At 40.4% G+C, this 26,345-nt stretch overlaps 1 protein-coding gene across 4 annotated transcripts in view; it reads left to right on the top strand.

Annotated features, from left to right (window-relative positions):
* The window catches only part of ELAVL4 (ELAV like RNA binding protein 4), a 64,069-nt gene that overhangs the window by 25,881 nt on the left and 11,843 nt on the right, over positions 1 to 26,345 (top strand). For all 4 annotated transcript variants that reach the window (XM_026854066.1, XM_026854065.1, XM_026854067.1 and 1 more), the window contains exon 3: positions 17,674 to 17,777. In XM_026854066.1, coding sequence (XP_026709867.1) covers positions 17,674 to 17,777 — 104 coding nt within the window. The remainder of the gene's footprint in view (positions 1 to 17,673; positions 17,778 to 26,345) is intronic.

Here is a 26,345-nt window from a genome sequence, read left to right as displayed (position 1 = left end):
ATCTCAAAACAATCTAGGCACACTGTAAAGCAGAATATTGATGCAGAATTTCTGTGCATCACAACTTATGACAGGTTGCATATTCCTGCTGTGTGGCACAATTTGATGTTCTTTGCACGCATAATCGGGAACTTCATTGCTCCTCTGCCCAAAATGCAGCTCTGTCTTTAAATTGTTCCTTTTGAATTTGCAATTCCTTTAAAATTATACACAAATATTTACATACTTCATTTTAATTTCAGGTATTTATAATGGGGCTGATGCAGACTCAGATTAAAACTGCAGTTCAGAAATAATCGTGGCATTGTAAGTGTAATACAAATATTGACGATCCCAGTGAAAATTCAGGACAGGCAAGCTATTGACTCAAAGCAGTAGCATCTGTGTGTTATCACATGTTAGGAGAAAGAAATACTCATTGGTTTGCCTGTAGTCTAGAATCCATTCCTCACTCTTCAAATGTTCAACCATACAAACCCGAAGCTAGCAAAATGGCAGTCAAATAATTTATTGTGAGAGTACAGGAAAATAGTATCTTAGAATGTATGAGAAGCATTCCATGTTCACTTCTCCATAAATTCACCTGTAAATTCCTAACCTGGGGAGGATGGTTCTGCCTGTGCTCTGAGCAAGCCGCCATGAACCCCTTCTGGTCCAGAAGTACGTTAAGTTGGTGTCATCTGCCTTCTAACATTTTTTCTTATCTCCTTGTATAATGAGCAGTTTACCAGCACATACCAAAAAGGTGCTGTTGTAAAACAAAGACCCAGGTTTTATTTAACTAAGCATGTTCAGTGAATGATGGCACCGAACTGGTGTTTCTATCTGGAACATGCTGTTCAGAGATCGCGTGCTTGGAGTTTCTCGAAACTTTGGGGCTTAATTAAGCAGCCTTAATTTCAGTGTCTGGAATCAGTAACTTTCTTCTGAAAACGGTGGATGGAGATCTGTATCCTTGGGAGCAGAAGCCATTAATGGCACTCTGGCAGCGACCTTACGAGGCAGGAGGTGAGGAAGCCCTGTATGATCATGTTCTCCAAGTGTATGGCCCTCCAGGAGGGAAGGTATTGGAGCTGATGGCAGGTGTGCAGTAGCAGGAAAATACTACTAAAGCTTTCCTTAGTGAACAGGCATAATTGAGTATTGGCCCAGTGTTTGTAGCAGGCAACAGCTAAGATTTTTTTTTTTTACTGGGAGGTTGTCTGATGCCTAATAGAGTAGATGAGTGAGAGGTCACGGTGTCCAACTTGGGATCAAAGAGAGATTCTAAAAACTCATCATAGTGGACAGACAGAAAGCAAAACCAGGATTAATGGTGAAATTTAATTATAGGAAAGAGGCCTTTTGGTAATACAGTTCATGATAGTAGGTTACTGTTGCATGGTTAAGTCTGCATCGGAAAGACTTGGGCTGGCAATTGCAGAGATATTAGTAAAATTGTGCCACTTTGTCATGGGAGGAAAATATTTATTTTATTCAAGGGAAATAGCTCAAAGCTATTTATGTTTAGGAGCTGCAGATAGCACATGTATTCATGGAAAAATTCACATACAAAGGATACCAGTGTTTTGTATATGTTTTCTATAGGAATTTTGTAAAAGGGCATACCAAAATGTTTCCTATTGGAAGAAAAAAATGACCCTTATGCAGATAAACATAGTTTACTATGAAACCCAGCATTAAGTTACCAGATCCTAAATGACAAAAAGTCTAATCTGAGCATAAACTACTTTTGCACTTGATGTCCATTTCACTGATTGTGCTTTGTAAGTCCTTTTCATTTTGAGATACTACTGGTTCAAGAGGTTTTCCCCCACTTAAAATACATTAAACAGATAGGATTATAGAATGTAGGGATTATGTTAGATAAGACTTCTAAACTCTTTAAAAAAAGTATGTAAACACTCATGCCTTATGGCATAAGCCCACCTAATAACAGGGTTTAGGAGAAAAATACCTTGTGGAGGTAGCTTATTCCCTTGTTGACTTGGAAGGGGTTTTTAGTAATTCTCTGTAAAGCAGCGGTAACTAGTCACTGATCTCTTGATCATTTATTTGGTACAGATCTTGTTAAGACTGACTGAGTGTTAGCAGCAGTTGCTTTGCTCCCGTAGTAGAGAAGGATTAACACAACCCTTCAAAACAGGAAAACAACCTAGACTTATATGTGTTGTGGTGATCACCATTTAGAAAGTGAATATAATTCTGGCGTTTGGTTTGATGGCATATAAAGGCCATATTTAGTAGTGCCCCTCAAATTGGCTGTGTATGCAAGCTCTGTAAGAAGCAGTGCAGTTTGCTGCATTTGACTTCTTTGAAAGCAAAAGACTTAGTATTTGCAGAAATAGGAAAAACACTTCTGCAGCAGAGTACTCTGCTAGAGTTCTTTTCTCCTGAAAAATAATACCGAATTAAGTGAATTACCTTGGGTTTTTCAGGAAGTGACTTGTAGATTGGCTTCACTGTATTTCAGTAGGTGCAGGAGATCTGTATGGGAGTTACTACTTCGAGTTGAATGCACAGACAAAATCCAGCCAGGAAGGAGTGGTCAGTGTAGTATACTAGGAGCTGAAAGTCAGATGCCCAAAAAAGAAGCATAAAATGTGTTAGAGATGAAAAAAAATGGAATACAGAACATGCTTAAATTTTTGGTTCTAATCTTTATCTAGTTCTTCCAAATGCATGCAGACAATAAAATATTAGAAGACATGAAAAAACCACCATGTTTCAATCTTTTAAACCTAAAATTTAGAATTATTTTTTAAGACTAAATATATGGCTCTGAATGTCATTAGGGACCTTTAAGTTGATCTTAATTTGGCAGCCTAGTTATTTTTATAGCTGCTTATTTCCTGAAGTGTATCTGCTCTTGAGTAAAGATGAACCTGATTTCAGTGTTTCATATCCTATTCTAAGGGCTGCAGATTCAAGACAATCCCCAAATATTTATTATCAAAATGAACATTTGCATTAAGTATCTTAACTAAATTCATTATCATTGTGGGGGAGGGAACACAGAAATAGTAGTGAGAGTCTTGGTGGTGGATTTCTAAAATGTTTGCTATGGCTTGATGTCTGTTCTAAATGCTGAGTAAAATGGACAAATTTTCATCCGGCATTTTCTTTATTGCCTCTGCAGTCATCTGGTGCATACTCTGTGCTGGCAAACAAAAGAATTTTGATTTCTTGAAATGAGTGTTGGGGCAAATAGGCAGAAAGCAAGTAGGCATGACCCTTGTGCTGTGAAAGAGCTTTCTAATTAACTTCAGCAGTTTAAATCCTGAGCTGCTTCTGAAGTGTAATATTAAATGCCTTTAATGCATACTTATTCTTCAGTTTTAACTGCTTGGTTTGAGTAAGTCTAGTGAGGATGGATTAGCAGTATGGTTTTCCTCAACAGCACAAGCACATCTACATGTCTAGAATTGTGACCCAGATACAAGGTTATTGAAGGCTTTTCAGTGTGTTGGCTGACCTTCTGGTCTGAGATGACTCTTCGATCCTTCATATTATTTGCATTGAAGGTAACTGTCTACTAGAGAGCAACCAGGTGAAGCAGTTCTGTTGAACCAGACTGTCATCAAATAGAGGGTTCCACCACCCTTAACCTCCAATGTTGTCTGTCCTTTTTCCCTTGTTCTGCCCTTCCCTCTAGAAGCACAGACCCTGTGCTTCAGCACTCGTGCACAGCTGCTTCTGCTCCTAACCCTTTTTCTTTCCTTTTAGTCCAAGGAGGACAAGGAGAAAGGGTAGGAGAAAAATGAGAGAGTTCCAGGAAATCTCTGGGAGAGTGCCAGCAGTGTCCACTAACAAGACGCTATTATCCAGTTGAGGCAGGGTCTTTCAGGGCAGCAGTGGACAGCACACCAAGAGATACGTCTCAAGGTTCCAGGGCTGACTTTACTCAGCATTCATCTGTTCCTTGCTACTCAAGACTTTCTGCCCTTCAGCCCTACTGATGAGCAGCACAGCTCCACTGCTGTGGAGGTCACATCTGCCTGTCTCCCCAGTGCTTTTGCTTGGCAACTTGTACAAGAACAAGTGTGACCCATGTAGAAGCAATCTAAATGGTTTTGAAAGTAACACACCCATTCTCCCTTTTCACACAACTGCTTTTTACCAGTGCTGTTAGGAATTTCTTCTTGGCTTTTAAGATGTTTAGCAAACTTGTGACCAGGGTTATTTGACCTTGTTTCTCAGACTCAGTGAGCTGGTAAGTTCTTGCACCTTCTTTTTTGCAGAGCTGATCTGTCATCACATCAGCAGCCTGCAGGTGCTTTTCTCTACAGCCGGAGGAGCCCTGCAAGATCTTTACCTTGACTTGTGGGAATGGTCAGCCTGAGGTCTTCAAATCAGTATTGGGATCTGCTGCCCATGGGAGTATGTCCTCAGCACACCTGTCTTTCTGCTAGCTCAGTTTGTGCAGTCCCTATACTGATGAAACAAAGTATGTCTTCAGACTCAATTCACTTAGACCCCATCCTTCACATCTTCTTTTCTCTGGGGGTTATTTTAATTGTGACTTGAGCAAGGACCTGTTTACATGATCAAGCAACTGTTTTCTATTTGTCAAGTGAGATTCCATCTGTAGAGGGCAGAATTCCTTTTGGAATATCGACTGCTATGCCTCAAATCCTTTCCTTCTCTCTTGCTCCCAGAAAACTCCAGCAGTTCAGTCCCAATGCTTTGAAATTCAGGGTATCATCTTAATTCGCCTTAGGGTTAAGAGGTGTTAATTTCTAGTTATGTTATGCACAAGAATATATGGAGAGGGGGATTTACCACTGTTTTTTACACCTACACATCCTTAATGCTGTTCACTGTCTATTCTTTTTTTCCTGCTTAAAGGATAGTTTCTTTTGCTGCCTGAATTAGGAGACCAGCAGCCTTTGTATGCAGCTCAGTGGTAATTCTGTGCTTATTGTCAGTGCTGACAACCTTCTCAGTAATCTGTTGGCTATTGCAAGTTGCTCTGATCCTCTGCCTTTGCCCATGGGCAAGCGTACATCTTTAGATTTCAGCAGCATCCTACTTTGTGTCCTATGCTTCGTTCTGGTGTGGTCACTGATATGGTTTAAAAAGTCAGAGGCTGCAATACCCTTTGTGGTACAGCCTGAGTCTTGTTCATTCCCTTTTGCATCTTTGCATGCTTGTTAAAGCAGGTTTTGTCCAGGTGCCATGTTTTTCATTTCGGTGATGCCACAGTCTTGTGGTTCCTCTCATCCCTGTGAGACTTTGATTCTAAAAAAAGAGGTAAAAAGGCATCATGTCACTGAAGTCCGAGTCCATTTTTTGGCTTTGCTCACTGGCTCTGTGTTGGTAATCTCACTGCTGGGGTTTGTTGGACATAGCTGCTGTTGTCCGTTCTTTCTGAGGGGAGGATCTGTCATTGACATTGCGGATGCTCCTACTTATCCCTGCTAGGAATTTCAGTGCAAGTTACTGACTTGCAGGTGCTGCTGGAGACAGGATATTGGAGTAGGCAGACTTCTGCTCTGACCCAGTACTGTTGTTCTTATGACTCTCAGTATCTGCTTAATCAGTGGAATATATCAGCTTGAGGGGAAGAAAAATGAATGTTTTTATTCTTTTTACTCACAAGAGCCCAGACTGGCTTTTTTCAGTTAGATGGGTTTTTAAGGGATGTTGGAAAAGCAGATGGACAAAAAGCTGCGTCATACTCACCTGCAAGCAAACAAATGGCAGCATCGCTGGTATGATTAATTGTTACTGTACTAGAGGGGCTGCTGTTCCTGCGGTAGAAGGTCTAATGTGCCTGCTTCCCTATATGGATAATTGTCTGTGCTCGCATGCATTTTAAAGCATCTACGGGCTTCCTCTTGTTACAGCATTCGAGGGTCCACAAAATGAGGCTGCCTGCCTCTTCCTTAGGATGCTGATGGTTAGATGTAGGGGGTGTTTTAACTTTCCCTGTTGAGGATGGTAGGTAGGGCATGAGAAGATAGGACATGTAACAAGAAGTATTCTTCAGCAGTTCCTTTTTTTAGACTCCTCCGTTCTCCTACATGCTGTATCTGTGTCATTTCTATTTACCAGTGCGTATTTCTCCCATTTCTCTACTTCTCTAAAATCCTGCAACCCCAAACATGAACAACTTGATCTTGACTGGTAACATTTTTTTTTTTTCCCCCTTATGCTTTCCACTACGCTAATAGCTGCTTTAGTTAGTTTTGTTTATTGGTGGGATTGTGATCCTTGTTTGTTCTAGGTGAGGTGGGTTTAGGTAACTGAGACAAAAGGGAAAATAAGTATATTCTCCCTGTCCTCTGTTCATGACCTCCATGTTTAATATTGTGAAAAGCCTTTCTACAGGAGTTGTATATCATAAAACCTCCCCTGGGTTTGGCAGTGGTCAGCCAGCAAGAACAGCTTGTAGTCATGACATCCACATGTGATGCATCCAGTGTCATATATGTGGATAGTGTCATAGGGGAAGGTGTTGGCTGATACAGATGAAATCTACCACCTTTAAAAGGGAAAAATACTTGCTTTTCAGTGTGGAGAATATTCATCAAGGAGTATATTCATGCTGATGTTCTTTTCAACAAGATTATCAAGATAGTAAGTGGTAGAACTAAGTATTATGTGCACACAACAAAGTCATAATATTTTCTCCTTTAAGCAGTTTTCATTACTGCTATTACCTGCAAGTACCTAAAAGGAATCTTACAGACATTTGAAACATAGTTAAATTCCTGTTCTTGCTTTAAAGTTCTTGAAAGTTCTGTCTTTAAAGGCAAAGCAAATTTATTAAGTAGGCTCACTGCGGTCTCAAGTATTGATGGATAGCAAAATTTTTATAGGTAGCACATTTCAGAATATGATAAAGTGGCTTTACTTTTCTCAGCATCTTTCCAGATGCTGTGTAAAGTAATCTACGTAAATCTAACTATTACAGATTAACCTTCTTAGCTGTCAGGTTGCAGCTTTTATTTACGTTTTTGCTGATCAGATTAAAAATGCTGCAGACACAGGTTGTGTTGTTAATATTAAATTTTCTATTCCGGTCCCTAACAAATTACTTTTCGCTGTGCATTGGAAAAACTGGTTAGTAGAGCTCAGAGTTTAATTAGTAGTCTGTTTGAGGCAGAATAGGTATTCTGAGTCATTGTTCAGAATTACTGTGAAATTTTAGTGTTGCTTTTTTTTGGTTTTTGTTGTTTGACAGAGGCTGAGGTACAAAACTTTAAATGTTGCTGAATTAAATCATTTAATGACAAAATAAATAAGGCTTTTTGAATTTGTAGTCAACCAGGCTTCAGCTATTGCTGCTGCAGTATGTTATGTCCTATTTAATATCCTTGTTTTGCAAAACAAACTCTTGGTTTTTTTCTGGTTTTGTGTGCTTCTGCTATTTCCTTTAGACTGGCAATGTTACTGGCACTATTTCTACATAAAATGCTTCAAGGTTTGAGGATGCGCACTGGATTTTCATCTTAACTGTGCCTTGCCTTTCCTAATTCTTCCGCTTGCGTAGTTCTTCTCAGCAAGAGAGCATGTTCTTGGCCTTTTAACAAAAATCTCTCTCCTATAAACCAAGTCTACTTCGTTAAGCCACAACTAATTTTCACTCTGCCTGTGCAGTTCTCAGACCCATCATAAAAGTGGGGACCTTGGTCAGTGCACAGGCTCTGTTGTGGTTCTGTCTTTCTACTTTTCTCACCATCACTCCACCACTCACTACCATCATCTTCTCGAATAGTGGGTCTTCTAAGCTTTCACTATGGGTTCCTGGCATCACTTTTTATGTGCAAAAATTTGGCACATTTGCACCAAATTGTGCACATGGTACAGAATGGGATCACTGTGATCTGAACTTTTACTTTGAAGCCTGAGCAGTGAAAAATCACTTTCTTTTGCTTTGCTTTACTTCTACTCCATTGTTCATTATTATTTTTAAGTTGCTTTCCACTTCCATCTGAATTTCAGAAATACTAGTATTTGGGATGTGATACAGGAAGGGAAGATAAGTCTGCTGTAATAAAATGTGTGCCTTTGCCATGACCTGCTGCTTCACACTGTCTTTTTCTTTGGTTTCAGACTGTGTCATTTTTTTACTGTCTCAATTTCATCCTCTCTTATGATAATGGTATTAAGTAGCACACTGTAATATTTCATATCCAGTCATAGTCTTTGCACATTTGAAGTATCTATAGGCTTTTGCATCTCCTTTTAGTCAAAATTATACCAAAGGTTAGCATAATTTAATGTTTAACACACTGGACACTTCTAATCCTGTATCTTAAGGTAGTCTCAAGACAAGTCGTTCTTGACTTAAAAACCTGGTGGTTGCTGAAATTTGCCTTCAGTTTGTTGCTTTATTTATCTCTAAGACATAATTTCTTGTTATAGTTGAGTGCAGTCTTCACCATTCTTTATGTATGACTGGTGCAGTGATGCTGTATATTCCCTCAATGATGTGACATTGGCCTATTTGGGATGTAAAAGGATTCATCCCTTTCACATATTGCATGCTTTATGTAATGTAGTGACTTCTTTAATTTCTGCTGCAGACTTCTTTTCACAATGCTGCTTACCATTTTTTATGTGCTGGTATGTCCTTTTATCTGGATCTATTTCTTTTCACTTTTTCTTACTGAATATTGTTTTAACTTGGCCTGTTTGTTTCTAATGTCTGTATTCTTGTGTTTTAATTTGTCTCTTCAGTGTTGAATTTACTGTTTGTGATAGACAAGTCATGACTGTTTCTTGTCCATTCATGCCTGTCCCCAGAACACTGGATTTTTATAGTACAGTCCCTATTCTGTTCTGGGACCAAGTGGGGAGGAGTGCAGCCGTACTCTTCTCAGAACAGCTGCTGATTCAGAGGCTCTGTGCTCCTTGAAGGACAAGGGAGGAGAAGATGAAAAGAAGGGAAACAAGAGATGTCAACTTGGGGGGGGAATCCAGATATTTGTTCAGAAATTAAACTCAATTGTCTTGTGTATGCCAGGAGCAGTAGCTTCTGAAAATGTACTTAATCAGTTGTTCACAGTAGTATGGACCCAACCCATGCTTAAAATCCAGTTGTACATTTAAAGGAAGTTTGATAAAAGTAGGAAAACAAAGGAGAATATGTTCTGCAGCATTAAATGTGCATGTTTACAAGATACCATGCACAACTCACACTGGTCCAATAATAAGGTTTCTGTCTTAGGGTGGAGGAGATGCAGTTTTAGATCCCTGTTCAAGTGACTGTTACGCTGTCCAAGTTCATCCTGGAAATCTTGATGTCTTCTGGTTTCCCTTCTCCAAATAGGAGTAAAAGTGCTTTCCTCAGTAGTGTTTGAGGAAAGGTGTGTTACATAGATAAAATGCTTCCATGCTACAGTAATGGGAACTGCAGAAGTCTCCCGCCAAGTCAGCAACATCTGTCTTAAACTGCCACTTAGGCTTTGCATGCAGATTAGTCCATGTCCTCAAGTACAGGAATTACACAGCTGACCATTACAACTCTGTAGTGTGCAGGTAAGAGCAGAGTCTTGTTTCAGGTGAGATACAGAACATCTGAAATGCTAGAAGCCTTTAAGAGACTGTAAGGCACTACTTGTGAGTTAGGTGTGTTTTATATTGCTTGTGTGGTCAAGTTTAAAATGGAGTAGTTGCATGTTTTTGAAATGTCTGTGGGAGTAGGATTTTTTTGAAAGGATTGAGTGGTGCTGGGCAGCAGCAGGCTCTGTCAAAGCATGCTCCATGTTTTGGGTGAATGTGGATGGATGTGTGGGGCTATTCCAGAATGAGAATCACTACTGTATCTAATTTTGAGGGATAGCAGCTACTGTCAATCAGTATTTAATTTAGAGGAGAACTGCTACTGCTTCAGCATCTCTGAAAATCAAGACACTAAATTACACTAAGGGATTTTTCAAAACTACAGCGGAGGACAAAACTCAATCTCCTCTAGCACTGCCTCGTTAAGTCAAGCTTTCTAACTCTGCAAGGAGCTAGTTGACTGATGTTGCTTTCTGTTGTGGGGAGCATGCACTTGGATTTGGGGAAGGTCTTGCTTTGGTTTTGAGGTCACAGTGTTCAGATCCTGGTTGTTCTCTTCCAGACACAGATGTGGAGGGGTTGCAGTCACCTCACTAGCACTAATCATCTGATCGCTTTAGCTACATTCGTAGGATTTGTTTCACATTTTGGGCAATGCTTTGTTTTATTCCTTTTTTTCTTAGGCTTGTTGTCATGGTATCTGGCGCTTCCCATTCAGATATTAAAATTGAGTGAGTGGTGTCTGTATGTCTGGTTCATTTTCCCTCTTACCCTCTCCCCGAGGGAGAGTTTTACGTGGGATGTAGCATGCTGTTTGCAAGGGCTTCCTTTGGGTTTTTTTTTAATCACGTAGCAGTGTCTCTGTTGGAGAAGGCCTGGTGCAAAGAAGCCCCTTCCACTTGGCCTTTATTAAATCTGTGTGCGTGGAGCTCCTGTGGGAGCTCATTGTGAAACTCATGACTCCCCCCCGAGCCCCCCAAAAAGGCCCATCTCCTGTGCAGATAAGCTTTTATCAGTCTCTTAGGCACTGCCGGGATTAGGGCAGTGACAGGAGTTTTCCCCCTGCAGGTTCCTTGGGGGGGAGGGCCCCAGCCTTTGCTATTTGGGCTCTGATGCCTATGGGGAAGAAAGAGTTTGCTTGAGGAATCTTGTCCCATCTGAGCAGGTTTGTGTCAGCATGTAGACCTTTACAGGTACTCTAGCCAGAGCTAGGCTTCAGCCTGTGGAACACAGAGGGATTTTCCCTGAGGTTGGGGTTTGCTTACTTATTTGTTGAACTGTAAACATGGATTTTTAGGAGGGGATCTGTTTTAAGTGGATCCCAGTGTAAGTCTGGAACCTGGATTTTCTCAGTAGGATCGTTAGAAAAAGAATCTACTGACAATCATTCTGCTGATAGCTGTTTTTGACCAAGGATAAATGGTGTTCCTCAATTGTAGGTGCACTGTAGCATCAAGGCATATCTGGGGCTCTAGATTCAATTTCATTTAATTACAGCTGACTTTTCCTAATCTAGAAGGAGGATCTTCTCAAAAGAACTAACAAGGACACTGACATACAGTAATTTGATGGAAAGTTCCCAAACAAAACTTGTACTCAGTCATCTGCCTATGAAAGGCAAAACCCAAGATTTTTATTACTCATCCTTCTCTCATTTTTCCTTTGAGACATTTTTCCCTAAACTCTTGCAAAAGTCATACTTATATTGTAATAGGAGGATACTTTAATGTACAACATGTATTACATCCTAGCCTGCACAAATATAAGGAGTCTATATTCTAAATAAGCTATAGACTAAATGGATGCTGTGATAGTTGTGCTAAGCAAGGAACAAGTCAACTTTGTAGTTGGATTACAGTGAATTGTGACAGTGATGGCATTGGCTTAATTGGTCCTGGGGACACCATGTGCAGAAGCTCCTTCCTCCCTGCTTTGCTGCTTCTCTGACAGCAAGGTGCATTGCTGGGGTGACAGCAGGTCGTCTCCTTGATAAAGGCATGGACTATGAATGAGACCGATGTTACTGGTATAAAAAAAGCAGCCGATATGGAGCACTGAGTTTGAAATGGTCTTATGATCACATCTCCTTTGCCCTTGATCTGAATCTTCTCTCCATAGCTTACCTCCTTTTTTAGGTAAACAGCTCTATTTGTTGATAACTGTCATAGAAACAAAATAACAACCAGAAAAAAGCAGGCAATTCACTTGACCCTCTTTGTACATTTTGAATGTATTTTCTCAAGGGTATTTATGTAACCTTTTCTGGAGGTCCCTACTTCATACAGTTTTTCATACAAGTTGCAGTCATTCTTTGTCCTTCCAAGAATGTGTTTGAAACACTTCTGAAATGTTTTGGAGGCTCACAGGGTTGTGCTCTGCAATAGGACTACCAGCTGGAGCAGGGCTTACGTTGAATGGCTCTTCTGCTACTGCTATTTAGAAGATGGAAAGCATGATGAGTCTCTCTTGCCCATCTCTTGCTGCTTTCCCTACTAGCCATCCATAGGTGGTATTTATTAGGAACATCCCCAGTTAGAGAACTGGGAAGGTTGAAGAGCATGTGCAGGTCTCTTGGAAGAGTCACAGGTGGACAGCAAGTTGAGCTCAGCTGCTTTGATATAAGCTCACCCTGGCACTGGTTTAATCCCTGAATGTTTGGCAAGGTTGGAACAGGCAAAAATTGGAGCTGGGAGGCTTGGAGAAATCATGGTGAGCACTATTTTATCTTTTGGTCCCAAACTCAGAGTGACTGAAGGCTGTTACTGTCTGACGGCTTCTGCCTGGCTAATATGAGATGAGCTGTCAGACGTGGCCTACTTCTGAAGGAAGGGATTGTGTCAGAGAAAAGCATCGGTGCTCAGTGGTGTTCATGTTACGGCTGTCAGGCGGACAGCTTTAATTAGGTTTTACATTTGGGCAAGGGACAACAAAACCACAATTTAAGGCAGCTTGCACTGTTTCTGTCCTATTTTGTGCTTGTTTTCATGAGTGAATGCTTATAATCCTGACCATAGTCCTTTAATATGACTTTGCATTCCAGAATAACATTTTCAAGACAAAAAGGCTGGTTTTAAAACTAATTTTAACTTATCTGGTCACAGATCAGCAATTAAAAGTTGTACTATTCTATAAGTTGCTTTTAGCATAGTTTTCAGCAATAGAAAAGCTTCAAATTTGTCTGAGAAAATAGTTTTCTTCTACTTTCCCTGTGGGAGTGATTGCAGTAGGAGCTGTATGGAGAACAACTACCAGGAACAGTGTATTTGTAGAGTTTCAGAGTAGAAGAGATTATTGAGCACTTAACACATCTCGCCAAAACCTTTCCTGGATTAATTCATGCTTGAGCTACAGCATAGCTTTCTGAAAGGTAAGTCTGAACTTTCAGAACTTCCAGCGGTAGAAGAGCTGACAAAATGGTTGGTAGGTAGCTAAAATAATGTTACTTTCAGTGTCAAAAACAGAGCAAATGCCTTCCCAGGAAAACAGCATTTGTTTTGCTTCGAGTCGGGTTTCTCTTATTTCAACTGCCAAGCAGTGGGACTTGGGATACATAACTCCATGTTTTATCTGCTGGATGGGCATTATTAAAAAAAAAAAAATCAATCTACTCCAGATGAAGACTAATGTAGTACTGTTAAGGTTCACTTTAACCTTTTTTGATAAGGTAGACAGATTGACCCCAATTTCGATTGGAAGAGTTTTTCAGTACTATAGTCTATTCTCATGACACCATCACCAAGGCATCAGTATCTTTCTTGAAGCACATACACTAGCACTGGGCATGGTACTTCATCAGCGAAGCACGCAGTCAGATCAGAAGCAGCAATTTGTCTTTCCCTTTTTGAGCATGAGCATGTGGCTTTTATGCAAAGAAGAATCACTTTAACCCCTTTAGCACCATTGCAAGCTTTGAGATGTGGTTGACTATCCATCGCCCTGTATCGGAGTCTTTTATTTCCCATTTGGAAAGTATGTCACAGTTAACTTGGTTTGTCAGGATATAATCTTGGGTTTGTGCTATCTAAATGTATGTATTTGTAGTTTACTGAGGAGATTAAAATTACTTTGCACCTTCGCTCTGTCCTCTTTGTTCTTACCCTCTCATCCTGCCTTTCTGCAGTTGATAATTTTCAGAAGCAAGGAATTTGGGTTTTTTCTACTCATCCATGGAAGTAAAAAGCTTACGACAAATATCTGTTTCCTGAGACACCTGTAGGAAAACATCTTTCTTGTGATTTTCTATTCACAATTCCCAGTTAGAGATCTGTTGGCTGATTTCATTTTTTTAATCCATTTAATGTGTGCCATGTTAATTTCGGTTCAGTCAATTAATAAGCAGTACCAAATCAAGTGCTTTATAGAAGACCAAGTATATCAATGCTATTAAATCGACATTCTTAAAATTTGTAAGGCAAACTTGTAATCTCATCAAGAAGGATGTCAGTTTAGTTTGACAGAATCTATTTTCCATAGACCTAATTTGATTGACATTGATTTTATTACTCCTCTTAATTCTTTATTATTAGAGTCCGGTATTGAATATTCTGTAATTTTGTCTTGCTCGGCATTAGACTGATGGACCAGTAATTACTTGGGTTATCCAGTCCTCCCTCTTTGAATTTCAGTGCAAAATTGTCTTTCCCCTATGTGCCTGGAATTTGTTCAGTGCTGCAAGTATTACTGAAAATCACAGGAGTGCCGTTTTCCCCTTTTTTTGGAATCTATTCCGTGCAAGTAATCCAGATCATCTCATTTTAAATGTGTATAATTTTAAGAGCTCCTGTGTAACATCCACCTGGGTTGCTAGTTAGTACTTCATATAGTTTCTTCAGGTGTATATAACATGTCTCATTTCTCTGTACTGTTACTATCTGCTGATGAGTCAGCATGAATGTTAAGGGATATTTTTTTCTGTAATCCAAAAAAAAAAGCTTTTGTTACTCAAACCTTTACTAGCCAGAGACTTTTTTTCTAGGTGGGTTTTTGTTTTTCTCTTGTTTCCTGTGGGTTTTTTTCTTTTCCAATTTAGACTAGTTTTTTTCCCCTTTATCTCTTAATCTAAATGTGGAATTGTCCTAAACAGACTGGCTTACAAAGGCAGGTACAGGTCTTTAATTGGCACTGCCTTTTTCATAGGTGCAGGCTTTTGGGTGTATATATAAATGTTTATAAACAGGGTGTATTGAGGGTTTTTCCATATCCTTTCTCATGGCTTGTTTTAATCTTGGTGATTTTTCGGCTCTGAAATGGATCCTTCTAAAATACGAAATACATGCATTACCAGCTTAGGCTTGGCTTTGCATGTGTTTGAAGACTGTCAAGTCGTTGATAACTTTTAACCCTGTTATTGCTTTTAGACCTGTTCTTCACCCCATCATAGGAGGTCGACAGCACATTTTCTGCAAGCTACATAAAACATTCAGAAAGAGCAATGGTAATAGTGATATATCAAGGTGTTGTTTTAGGATCATCTAGAAATATCTCTTGCCTGCCCTACTGAATCGCAGCATGCAATGCACTATTGGGTTCCAAATCACAGAAAATATTTACTATTTACAGTGCTGTTCCTGGGAAGTGTAGCATGGGAATGAACTTCAGTGTCTGTGTGGGATCCCACTGAGAGGTCCAGCTGCTTGCTTCGTGCTGCCAGATTGCGTCCAAAGAAATGTTACCCTTTTCGAGTACATGCAATAAGAGCACAGGATGGAAAAAAAACCACACATGTGAAAGTTCATACTGCTTCACTATATTATGGAAAAAAATCCTTTCCATTTTCTACCAGTAACAATTTTTAGTTATCTCATATCTAGAGTCTGTGTTCTGTCTGACATAAGGTGTATTGCTCTTGAGAGTAATTTAAAATAATATTTTTAGCTGGATATATAATTTTTTTGGTTTCTTAGCTGTAAATGTTTAGCACACTAAAGCTTTATTATGTCTGCCAGCAGTCATAAAGCTTTTCACAAACTATTTTTTTTTTCTGGGTTCATTTTTTTTCCAGGGTTTGGTTGTTGTGGGTTTGGGTTAGTTTTTTGGTTTGTGTTTTTTTTTGGGGGGTTAGACTGACATAAATCCCAAGACCTTGAACCAGCTACTCCTGTTATCTGAAGGTCAATAGATGGTTAATGGGAAAAGTAGGGACATGAACTCTGGTTATCCAAGCCCTGATCCTTGTCTCTCTTCCTCTGTAAAAGAGGTTTGCTTCCTAGAGGAGAATTCCTAGAGAAGTCCTTATGCCTAGGACTGTTTAGGATTAAATATATTAAGGATTGGATGTGTTCAGTGGCACAGGGATTGGGGATGTATAAAATATCTCAGGAAGGCATAGCATGGAAAGTGTCTTTACAGTATTTTTGCTCCAAGCTTCATCCTCTGTCAGACTTCAGCTCATTGTTGGTTAATGTTGTGTAACTTGGGTGAGAATATTTTTGTTGGTATTAATTGAGCTCTCCAGGAAGACTAGATATGTTTTTATACTTTTTTCTGAAGTTAAATTGATTGGATGGAATTGCTCCCTGGATATAGTATACATTAAAACAGCTATTTCTTATACCTGCGCCTGCATGTGGGCATTTTAGGCATGAACTGCAGTGTTTCCATGGATTTTTAAGGTCTTCCATCACATAGTTAGCAGCTTTTAGTGCTTTGATCTGATCTTGTAAGACAGAAGCGCTCCCTGTATTTGTGTTACAGCAAATGCTGTATTTTTGGTGGCTTCTGACTTTGAGAAACACACAGATGCTTTTTTGTAGTCCAGGAGACAAAGAAACAAAGCTTTGTGCTTGGGAGGCAGGATCTGTGCCTCCAGGGTACATCAAGGCACTTGGTGTGCAGCTGCTTTCCCAGCCTCCACTTTCTCCTGGTGAGCAGGAGCTGCGTTGCCCTTTGCTCCTGCGGATAGGAATCTTCTTCCACAAGTGCTTGCCCTTCTCCTTGAGAGGGATTTTCCACATGTCTTTTTCCTTTCTTGCTGCCTGTGAGCAGGAGCACTTAGATCCCCTGCACATCAGCGCCCAGAGGCAGGTTGTCTCTCGGCTTGCTGTTCTCCAGATACACTGAAAGCTGTATGAGAGAGAGCGTGGTTGAAATAAGGGACTGCTCGCCTGCCTGCTCAGGCTCGCTTATTCTTGAAATTTGATTATCTGTGTATGTGCCTTAAAAAGATAATCATAAGAATTGCTGTGTTTTCCAAATGTGCAAAATAACTTCAGTAGGAGGCTTGAGAAGGGAGGGAACTGGAAGTGGCTGTCTGTCACATTGCATTAATAGAATTGATGCTGCAAAACTGCTTCTTGGTGGTCGGGAAAAGGTACCTCTCTGCTTTGGGTGTTCACAGCCCGTTGCAGACCCAGGGCTCTGTCCCTGCGCGGTGTGCACGGGTGTCTGTAGTGCTGACAGCGTGGCCTCTTGGCTCCGTGTTACTTATCCCCGTTATTAATCAGGTCTCCTCTTTCTACTGCAAACACAAGCACAGATCTTGCTAGTAAAACAGAAGCTGTTGAAATTATTTTGGCTGCTAAAGTGGGCTCCTGCCATCCTGTGCGCAGCAGCAGTTGTACTGTTTTGGTTTTGCCATCTTTCCTCTGTGTATTGGAGACGCTTTAAATACGGTGCGATTTGATCTGTCCTTTCTCCTATTTACCACTGAGCAATAAAATGAGATGTAAAGGTGGCTGTATTTCTGTCAGCTGCCTCAAGGTTGGTGTTAAAACACTGTTTCCTAATTTTTGCATTTTAAACACTTAGGAACTTGTTTATAAACAGTAGCAAAACTATGTGTGTGGGGAGGGGTGCTTACCGTTTTTAAGAGATGGCCTCATTACTGCTACGGCAGGTCAACCAGTTACATTTATTAGAAACTACTACTGCTGTCAAGCCTTATGTGCTTTTTAGTAAACTTCTGGGGAAGGCAGGGTAGGAGGTTGCTTCTTTTTGTTTTTAAAGTTAGGATCTTGAGAGCAGCAATTTTAAATTTTTATGTTGGCTTGCACTGTATTAAGGAGATAATGAAATGAAGAACGGCATAGAGACCAGAGGGGAGAGCAGAGATGAAATGAAGAGTATAAGAAAATTGTGTTTCCACTCTTGGAAGTTGTTCCTGTGCTTAAAAAAAAAAAAAATACTGAGTCCTTTTTTTCTTTGTTTCTTGTGTTTCAACAGGGCAGAGTTTAGGGTATGGATTCGTTAACTATATTGATCCAAAGGATGCAGAGAAAGCCATTAACACTTTAAATGGACTCAGACTCCAGACCAAAACCATAAAGGTAAGATAATATAAAACACATTTTGCTCAATTTGGGAAGTGGAGACACCGTTTCTGACCATTCCTTCACTATTTTAACCTCCATTGTAAGAGGCGCTTGGCTAACAAGCTCCTCCTTGGAACAGTGGGAGGATGCACAGAGGATGAAATCTCTCTCCTCTGAAATTGCTGCTGTTGTTGAAGGGGGGAAACCGTAGCACAAGGCTCCTTAAAGTATTGCAGTGAGGCTTAAATGTAGAATAAAGCAGCTGTAGAGATACCATTATCCATAAACAGAGGTGAAGTGTGTGACACTGTATCCATGTTACATGTTTTCCTTGTGTTAATAAGAAATACCTTGACATGGAATTCTTTTAGTGACACGTTATTATCAGGCGTTAAAAGTATGTTTCTCAAGTTAGAATGTCATTCTCAAAAAAAACCCACCAAATGTTTTTTTTCTCAATTTCCACATCCTTAGTTTGATTTATTCTTTCAAAAACTGGAGGGATTAGAGATCCCACTGAACTCTCTCATTTCATTGTTGTAATAGACCATTAGTTATTCAACAACCTTCTTTAGTGGTCTCACAAGAAAAGCAAGTTTCTACGCTGTCACATTTTCTATTGCATGGCTGCTAAAGCTTTTTTGAAACAGCTTATGGAAGATTTTCCCATCCCGAATTCTGACAAATAATACAGTTGAAAGCATGTGGATCAAAAAATTGAAGGATAACAAGCAGTAGATCTGATTCAAGTTATCTGAAACTGCTTTGATCATATTTGAATGCTGGCTTTTGATTTGTACAATTTCCTTAATTTTTCTTCTGTCTTTAATTTGTATTTCAAAGCCCAAAATGCTAGAGTATGAAAATACAATTTTTACTTTTTAAAATATTTGTTCAAAACAATAGCAGTGATTTTTGCATCTTGCAAAAAGATAAACTATGGTCAGTACCTTATTTGTATTTACTCCTTATGACCTAAAGGTTTTGGTTTGAACACAGTGGTATTCCCTAAAGCAAAAATATTTGTTAGATTCCTGTGTATCTCTAAAGATTGTTTCAAGCAAGTTTTTCCCTGGTCTGTTTGATTAGTGAAAAGCAGAAGTTCTTAGCTGAGGGTTATGAAAGTGTTATAGCTGTGTGGATTAGAGACAGCTACTTCCAACCTTCCCTCAGACCAGCCAGGTTACAGCCCATATAGGATATGTGTGTGGGACATGTGTCAAAATGCTTGCAGCATGGTTTTGTAGAGTTAAGTAGAAGATCTTAGAGGAATATGTAAGGCAAAGCAGCAGAATCTACCGTCTTATCTACTGCTGCAGGTGGAAATACATGCTTGGACTCAGCAGTTTTCTGCTTACAGTGAAAAGTTGAGCAGTAAGTTGCTCTCCAGGTTGCTTTTAAAGGCACATTATCAGGAAAAAATATATATTTTGAAAGTACTAACCTATCTTCTAAATACTTTATTAAAAACTCAGTGGAACTTGAAAAATCTAGATCAGTTTTTAATGCAGCATTTTTATATTTTAGACATCATTCAGCGTTAGGACCGACACTACATTTCTCCTCCAAAGTACCTATGTTGCTTTGCCTCTGTTTCTGATTTTGTGAGCCAGAGCAATGCTATTGTATTCATAATATGCTATGGTTACAGGAAACATAAGGTACAAAAAGGCCTCCAAAAACTCCAGCCCACCTCAACTATTATTTTACATTTATCTCACATGAGAAATGAAAAGCTCTTATGCCTTCTTTTTTATCATGTACAGTGAGATTCTTGTTATCCAGGAACTTCCCATGCTAAAAATCTTACCAAAAGTGTTTTCCTATTTTTTTTTAATTTGGTGTAAACTTTACGAGTACAAATGCTTGTTAGGTTTAGGGTTTTCAAGTTATTAATAGCTAGTAATTGTTTATAGAATACATGACACTTTGTTGGGCTCTTGAAAGCTGTTAAAAAAAATAAGCAAAGGGATTGACCTAACCTACATGCACAGGAGCTGGGTAATTTGTTCAGCAATTGGGAAGATAGGCGTAAGCTTTTTTAAACAAAACTATTTTCAAGTGTTTATGCAGTTCCTTAAAACTAACCCAAGGGAGCCTTGGACACATGGATGTCTAATTGGCAATTTCCAACCCAGTTTTTAATTGCAGAATCACAATTGCCTCACCTTACCCCCTTGGTTTTTCTGTATTTTTAATTATGTTTTGCTCTTAGAAATCTTAATAAATTAGGTCTGCTTCCCTGGTACTGTGTGATGAGGATGGAGGTTTCCCAGTGTTCATGCTGAGTGGTGAATCATGTGGTTTTACTGCTCCTGGCAGCGCCCGTGTTGCCAGAGATGTCCCTAGTTTCCAAAGGGTTGCAAAGTGATGAGAAATCATACTCAGCACCACTGAAGTCTCCTGGTTTGCCTGTTGCCCCATACACTCCTTTCCAGCATCTCACTGTGATTCATTATAAGGTAGAAGTATTTTAATTCATGGAATTACTATATGTATTATCAGAGCAGATTCCTCTAGTCTAGCTAGATGCCCTCTACAGTTATTAAAAATGCACTTTCAGTGCATTAAAAAAGCCTATCTCAAAAGAACATATAGGAAGGGATTTGGTGGCATATAGTTTTGTAGGCTAAAAAATATTTAATGAAGTACTAAAATAACATTGAACTGGAACAGTATTGAGCATTACTTTTTTTCTGTTTTCTCCATGAGTGTGGTTGTTCTTTACGCCCCAGAATGAATCTGTAATGTCCTAGGGATGGATGGATGGGCTGAACCTTGGCCTCTGCCCATGTATGCTGGGTAGCTGCAGCCCTTCAGGTAGCGTTTCTCTGGCTACCCTTTTGTTTGGAAGCTGTTTTGATGGAAAGTTGAAATGCAGAATCCGTGAAAGCCCTTTTGCAGGGGTAACTTACTTTTGCTTGCCAAGGTCACCTTGGTCCTGCTGGCTGTGTCCCATTTCCTTGTTCAAATGGTCATGGTCTCTGCTGTCCCTTGTACCTAGACTGAACATGAGCTGGCTCTGGGGGGTGATGTTTGCACTCATTTCTTGACCATACAAGGCTTAATTCCTGTTTTTAAAAAAAACTATATATATGCCCTGCATGTGTCCCCAAATCCTGTCCTTTTCACTTCAGTAACGTTTTTGTGGCAGCTTAATGTTCTCTCTCTCCTGATGCCTTGCAAAACAGCCATGCAGTCACAGGAGGAACTGGTTTTATAGCAGGATCAGCAAAACAGCTAGGCACAGTCTGCTCTCAGATGTGCAGACTAAAATAACTAAGGAAAGGTTTTTTTATTATTTCATTGTTACAATAAATAATCCCTTTCCACTGTAGCAGCTAAAATATTCATGTGCATTTTATTTAAGTCAATGATGCCCTTTCAAGTCAAAGTCGAGAGGTGACTATTTACAGAATATCTGTTTGGGGAAAGCATTTGAAGGAAGTGTTGTGCGTTTGGTGGTAATAGGTTATACACGTTATGTTCCTTCTCGGCTGATTGTAGTGCATGTTTTATTTACGCCATTTCGTAGCATCATCATCTTGTGAGGGAGAAGGGCTTCACTTTATTTTTACAGCTAAAGCTTGACATAATTCTACAAAACACCTTAGAATGAGAGAAGATACAGCATGTGTTGAAATAAATACATATTCCAGAAATTGAATCTATTTTTAGAAACTAAATTTGCCCATCCATAAAAGCATATGAAAGATCACTGCTGCTTTTGAAGATTGCCTGGCAATTCAGTTGCATCAGATATTCTAAGGAAAATAAGATGCATGATGCATGGGGTACAGATTCCTTAAACTGTGCTGGTTTGCCCTGAAAAAAGGACAACGTCTGAAAGGATGCAGAGGAAGCATTTTACAATTTACACGGGGATTCAGGTGACCTGGCTTCATGTTGTGGGGATGCTGGAACAAGGGCAGAACAGAGTTTTGAAAGGAAGTTTGAAATCTAAAGAGCCAATGACCCCCTGAAGTGCAGTCTTGTGTCCCACTCTCCTTCCTTTTCTCTGTTGCCTGAGAAAGAGGTTTGTTTCTTTTTTTCCCCTCACAGGAGCAGGTAGCACGCTGTGATGCTGCTGGAGCAAAGAGAAGTCTCCAGTGAGGGGGGAAAGGAATCTGGGTTCTCCAAGCCATTTGATGCCTTCCAGTTTTTAAATCCATCAAAGCTATGGGATGATAAAATACCAAACAGATAGGATCATTCCTCTGTGGTCAGAGGCTTTCTCTAACTATTTTAATTCTCAGTTAAATGAATAAATAACATAGCTCCTGCTATTTTAACACTTCCTATTGTTAGTTCAGAATATTTATTTCTGCTTTACTCTCAAATTTTGATTGATAGGGCTGAATGGGCCTAGTTTAAAAACAATGAATAGGGCTGTGGGAAAAGGTACTCCTGTTTTTTTTAGAAATAAAGTAGTAATGTTACTGCTCAAAGATCTTCCTATTTATCTTGGTGTGTCTGGTGTTTTTTAAAATGCTAGATATTTCTATAAAATCTAGGGTATAAATCTGTCCATGTTAATTCTTGTAATTGTCTGCAAAGCTACAAACCAAGTAGGATAACAAATAACAGTAACCTCAGATTTCTCCATTCTGTGAAATCATTTTTCAAAGATTGCCTTCCAGTTGTGCTCAGCGGTGCAGGAGGAGCAGGAGGCACAAGGTAGGGAGGAGGAAGGCTGTGGCAGCAAGTGATGGGGAAGAGCTGCATCCTCTGCACCCCATCCCAGCCTGCCTGGGGGAGGTTTGGAGGGGAGTTAAACCCAGCAGTTTGAATTGCGGCCAGAAAGGGATAGTTACGGTACCAGAGCTCTGGTGTTGGGTGCCCTTGGTGCAGTGTGTTAAACCCTGTGTGTTCCACCTGTATTCTCCTGTAGCCTCCCCTGAGCTGAATGTCCACCACCTACAGCTGCTTTTCCCAGTGAAGAAATGGGATGTTGTGTAAGGCCAGGTGGTAAGGGGAGAGGGTGTATGGAGAGATCTGGGGATACTGTGATTTGTGGGGAGCTGGGGAAAATAAAATACAGGGGGGAAAGCAGAGAGAGGGCTTGGTTCTGTGAGGGAGAAGAGATGGAGGGTCTGGGGGGGTGGGAGATACTGGGAGGAGCTGAGCGTGTTGGGCTGTGGCAGAGAGGGATTTGTGTGTTTCCCATGTATGCAGGTGCATTGGACCCCCGTGGGTTCAGGGGCACAGCGTGTGCCGCACCCCCTGTGCTCTGCCGGTTGTCTGCTGTCTTCAGGAACGCTGGGCTGCGTTTCCCCTGAGCTCCAGCAAAGCTTTGTAGAGGGTAGAAGCATAAAAAAGCGTGTGCTCCTTTCCTTCCCTGAAAATTCAGATTAGAAACGTTTGCGAGCTGCAGATCTGGGATGTAGTTGTTTTAAAATTAAGGTAATTGCTTGTTCTGTTTTGTGGTAGCTCAGAGTTAGTCATCAGAGGGGTCATCTGCTGTGACTGCTGCACCCCAGGACAAAGCCTTGGACAAGAAACTTGAAAGATACCGCAGATCTGGAAAGCCTCAACTAAATTTACTTCGGTTTTGCTCTTTAGGAGACTCTTGTCTGTGTAACCTTTTGGACTTGGTAGTGCTTGTTAACAAATCGTTCTCCACCCTTTGTGCCCATAGTGAAGCTGTGGCTTGAAGGACCTTTCAGTGCTGTGTTTGAAGGTTCAAATTTGGCTCTGCTGCTTTCAGCAGGCACCAGAGTGTCTTTACCTGTTAGTTTTGTGCATCTTCTCTTAATCGAGATTTCTCTTTTAACTGCTTCAGTTTTGCCAGTGAGTCCTTTTCATTCCACAGAGCTGGAGCAATTATTTCTTAGCCCTGCTCTTGATAAAGCTGGAGTGCTTCTAGGTTATTATCTAGGGATGTCTTCCCTGAAATGATGGGATAGACCACTGTATCTTACCTGCAATCATAATTAATCCCAGTAAAATTTACTGCTCAGCAGTAAAGTGCATTGTCACTCCCCTCTATCCCCTAGCTGAGGGCTTGGAGAAGAGAAAGGACAAAGCAGTGCAAGCAGCGGATGTGAAAATATTCCAGATTCTGGTCTTCAGCCTGTGGACCGGAGGGCTTTTGTGTGTTCTGACAAAGCACATAGCTTTCACAGGAGGGTTTCTCAAATCTGTGTTTTGCGTAAAATTAGGGCACGGATGAGGGCCTGGAAGTGGCTGTGGGGAAGCGTCTTTCCTGGCTCTAGCCCATCCTCTGGTGTTAAGCAGATTTTCATTTCTACTACTGTGTGTGAAACAAGTGAGATTGTGCTTATTTACACGTGTGAAGCTCTTCGAGCCGGTCGTGTTAAAGCACTTTCCAGTGCATACCAGTGGAATAAGAGGCAGCAAGTGAAGGAAGGCTTGTCCCCATTTTGCATGTTTGGACCTCAGGCAGAAAGAAGCGAAGTGACTCACCCCAAAAGTCATGCAAGAAATCCTACATCTCTGAGTGTGTCACGCCAAGAGACAACGCAAAGTCTTTCAGAATTAAGGTCACCAAGAAGTTTAGTATTTTTGGATGTTGCACAAACTTTCTTGAAAGCTGCCCAGGGAGTCACTTAACACTGACTGCACCTTACCTGCTTGTGGCTGGAGAGGTGTCCCAGGGATTGCAGGTTCCACTGGTGGATGGTTTGGTGACCCGTGGGTGCCTGTGCTGCCATGCAGCACCGATTAAAGGCCCCTGGATAGCCTCGTGTTCCTCAGGTGAGTAACACTAGATGCAGAGCAAGACAGACATCTCCGTGGAGGAATTTAGTTTTTGAAAGATGTGAGCTACTAGGTTGCTTGTCAGCAGATGTTTTGACGGGGGCAGGGTGGTCCTGCTGGCAGAGCACATGGTTTCAGGGAAGGATGATGCTGCTCCTCTTTGAAGCAGACAGGAGTTGAATTTGGGGAGGAGGCTTCTACAAATGGAATCAATGTTTAAGAAGCCCAGGATTAGCATATGAGCTGAGGGTATTTATCACAGTGAGCAGCAGTGAAGTGGTTAAGTGTCAGTGTTCAGATGGTTGCTGTTACATGTCCAGCACCAGCCTGTGTAAGACAAATGGGATGCATTCATGCCTCTGGGTGCCTTTGCTGTGGGCTCTGACTTGGAAAGACCAGACTGCTTCAATTTACCTTCCGAAGAGTCTCGAGGTTAGAAATTTTGCAAAAAGTTTTTTATGTGGTAAAATGGGTACAAAACCAATAGGGAAGATAATTACTTTAACTTGGAGGTATTTTCTGCACTCCTGAACAAAAATGTGCATTACCATGGAAGATACAAAATGATGGACCTTATGACTCTGCAGTAGCATTTGGAGACAGTGGTGCAGACTCTTGAGATAGCTGTTTATACTGAAGAGAGGCCCTTACACAGGCTAATGTTCAATGTCAGATGAGAAATATCCTAGCAAATGTTTTTCACAGCTAGTGTATATATATTTATAGAAACTACCATCAGAGGCCAGCAACCCATGAAATGAATTGTACAATATTTTATTATCTTCCTTGCAAATTTGACTGAAGAACTCCTAAATGATCTTATGCAATGAAATATAACACCATTGTTCGACCTCCAAATGTCATACAAGTGGACAAACACTTTAATGCTGAGAAATGCCTGGCTCAAACAGTAGTTTGGTGTTCTCTACCTCATTTATTTGATTTTTTTTTTTTTTTTTTTTTTCTTGGATTTCCATATTCTTTTTCAACACCCTATTTCATTACAGGGTGCTAACACTGCCGTGAACCAAAGAAAAAAATATCATTCTTAAGTGTGAATATAAAGAATTAATGCAGTGTTCTCACCCAGTGCTTTGCAGTTTTCAGTGATAAAATGGGAGCCTTTTGGCTACAATTTTAACTTTCACAACACAAGGAGCTTCTGGTCTGGTGGAGGGTCAGGGTTGGCAATTTCTTTCTTTAATAGCTTATATACAGGAAGACTTCCCATCCTCAGTACTAACTGAATAATAGCTTGAAAGCAGGATGGCACAGCCCAACCTATCGATTTGTCATTGGCTGACCTGAGAGGAAAGATCAAGAAGATTCAAAAGCAGATAAATAATTGACATTACTAGCCTTGAGTCCATTCAGCTCTCAACCTTTTCTCCTTGATACTAAAGACGGCTGAGTTGCTTTTGGCAGCTTCTTTCTTTGGCCCAGGCTCCCCTGCAACCTAAATGTTTGATTGCAGGAAGAAATAAAAATTAGAGCTGAGCAGCGATAGATGTTTACGTGTGCTGTGAGTAGATGGATTTGTGAGTACATGCAGTCTCTCCTTCCACTTTGTGTCTGCATGGCCCACAAAAGCTGAGCATTTTCTGTATGTAAAGTATATATATAAAATGTCAGGCACTCAGTGCCCTGGGAAGTCATTTTTTTTTGCATATTTCAGTATTTTCATCTTCCTTGTAATGTGGCATTTGGTTAATGAATGTGCCAGAGTGAGAAAACCCAAAGGAAACCCCTGGCTGTTTTCCCAGGAACTTTATTAATTTTGCAGCTCTCAGTTTTGAGGAATAGGTAAGGTCCCTACCCCCACTCCAGAGAGGCTCGTGTGTTTTAAACTGTTATTCCTAAAGC

This window comes from Athene cunicularia (genome assembly GCF_003259725.1).
Source record: "Athene cunicularia isolate RWA chromosome 8 unlocalized genomic scaffold, athCun1 chr8_part1, whole genome shotgun sequence".
NCBI classification, from domain to species: domain Eukaryota; kingdom Metazoa; phylum Chordata; class Aves; order Strigiformes; family Strigidae; genus Athene; species Athene cunicularia.
This window is presented reverse-complemented; position numbering and strand designations above follow the sequence as displayed.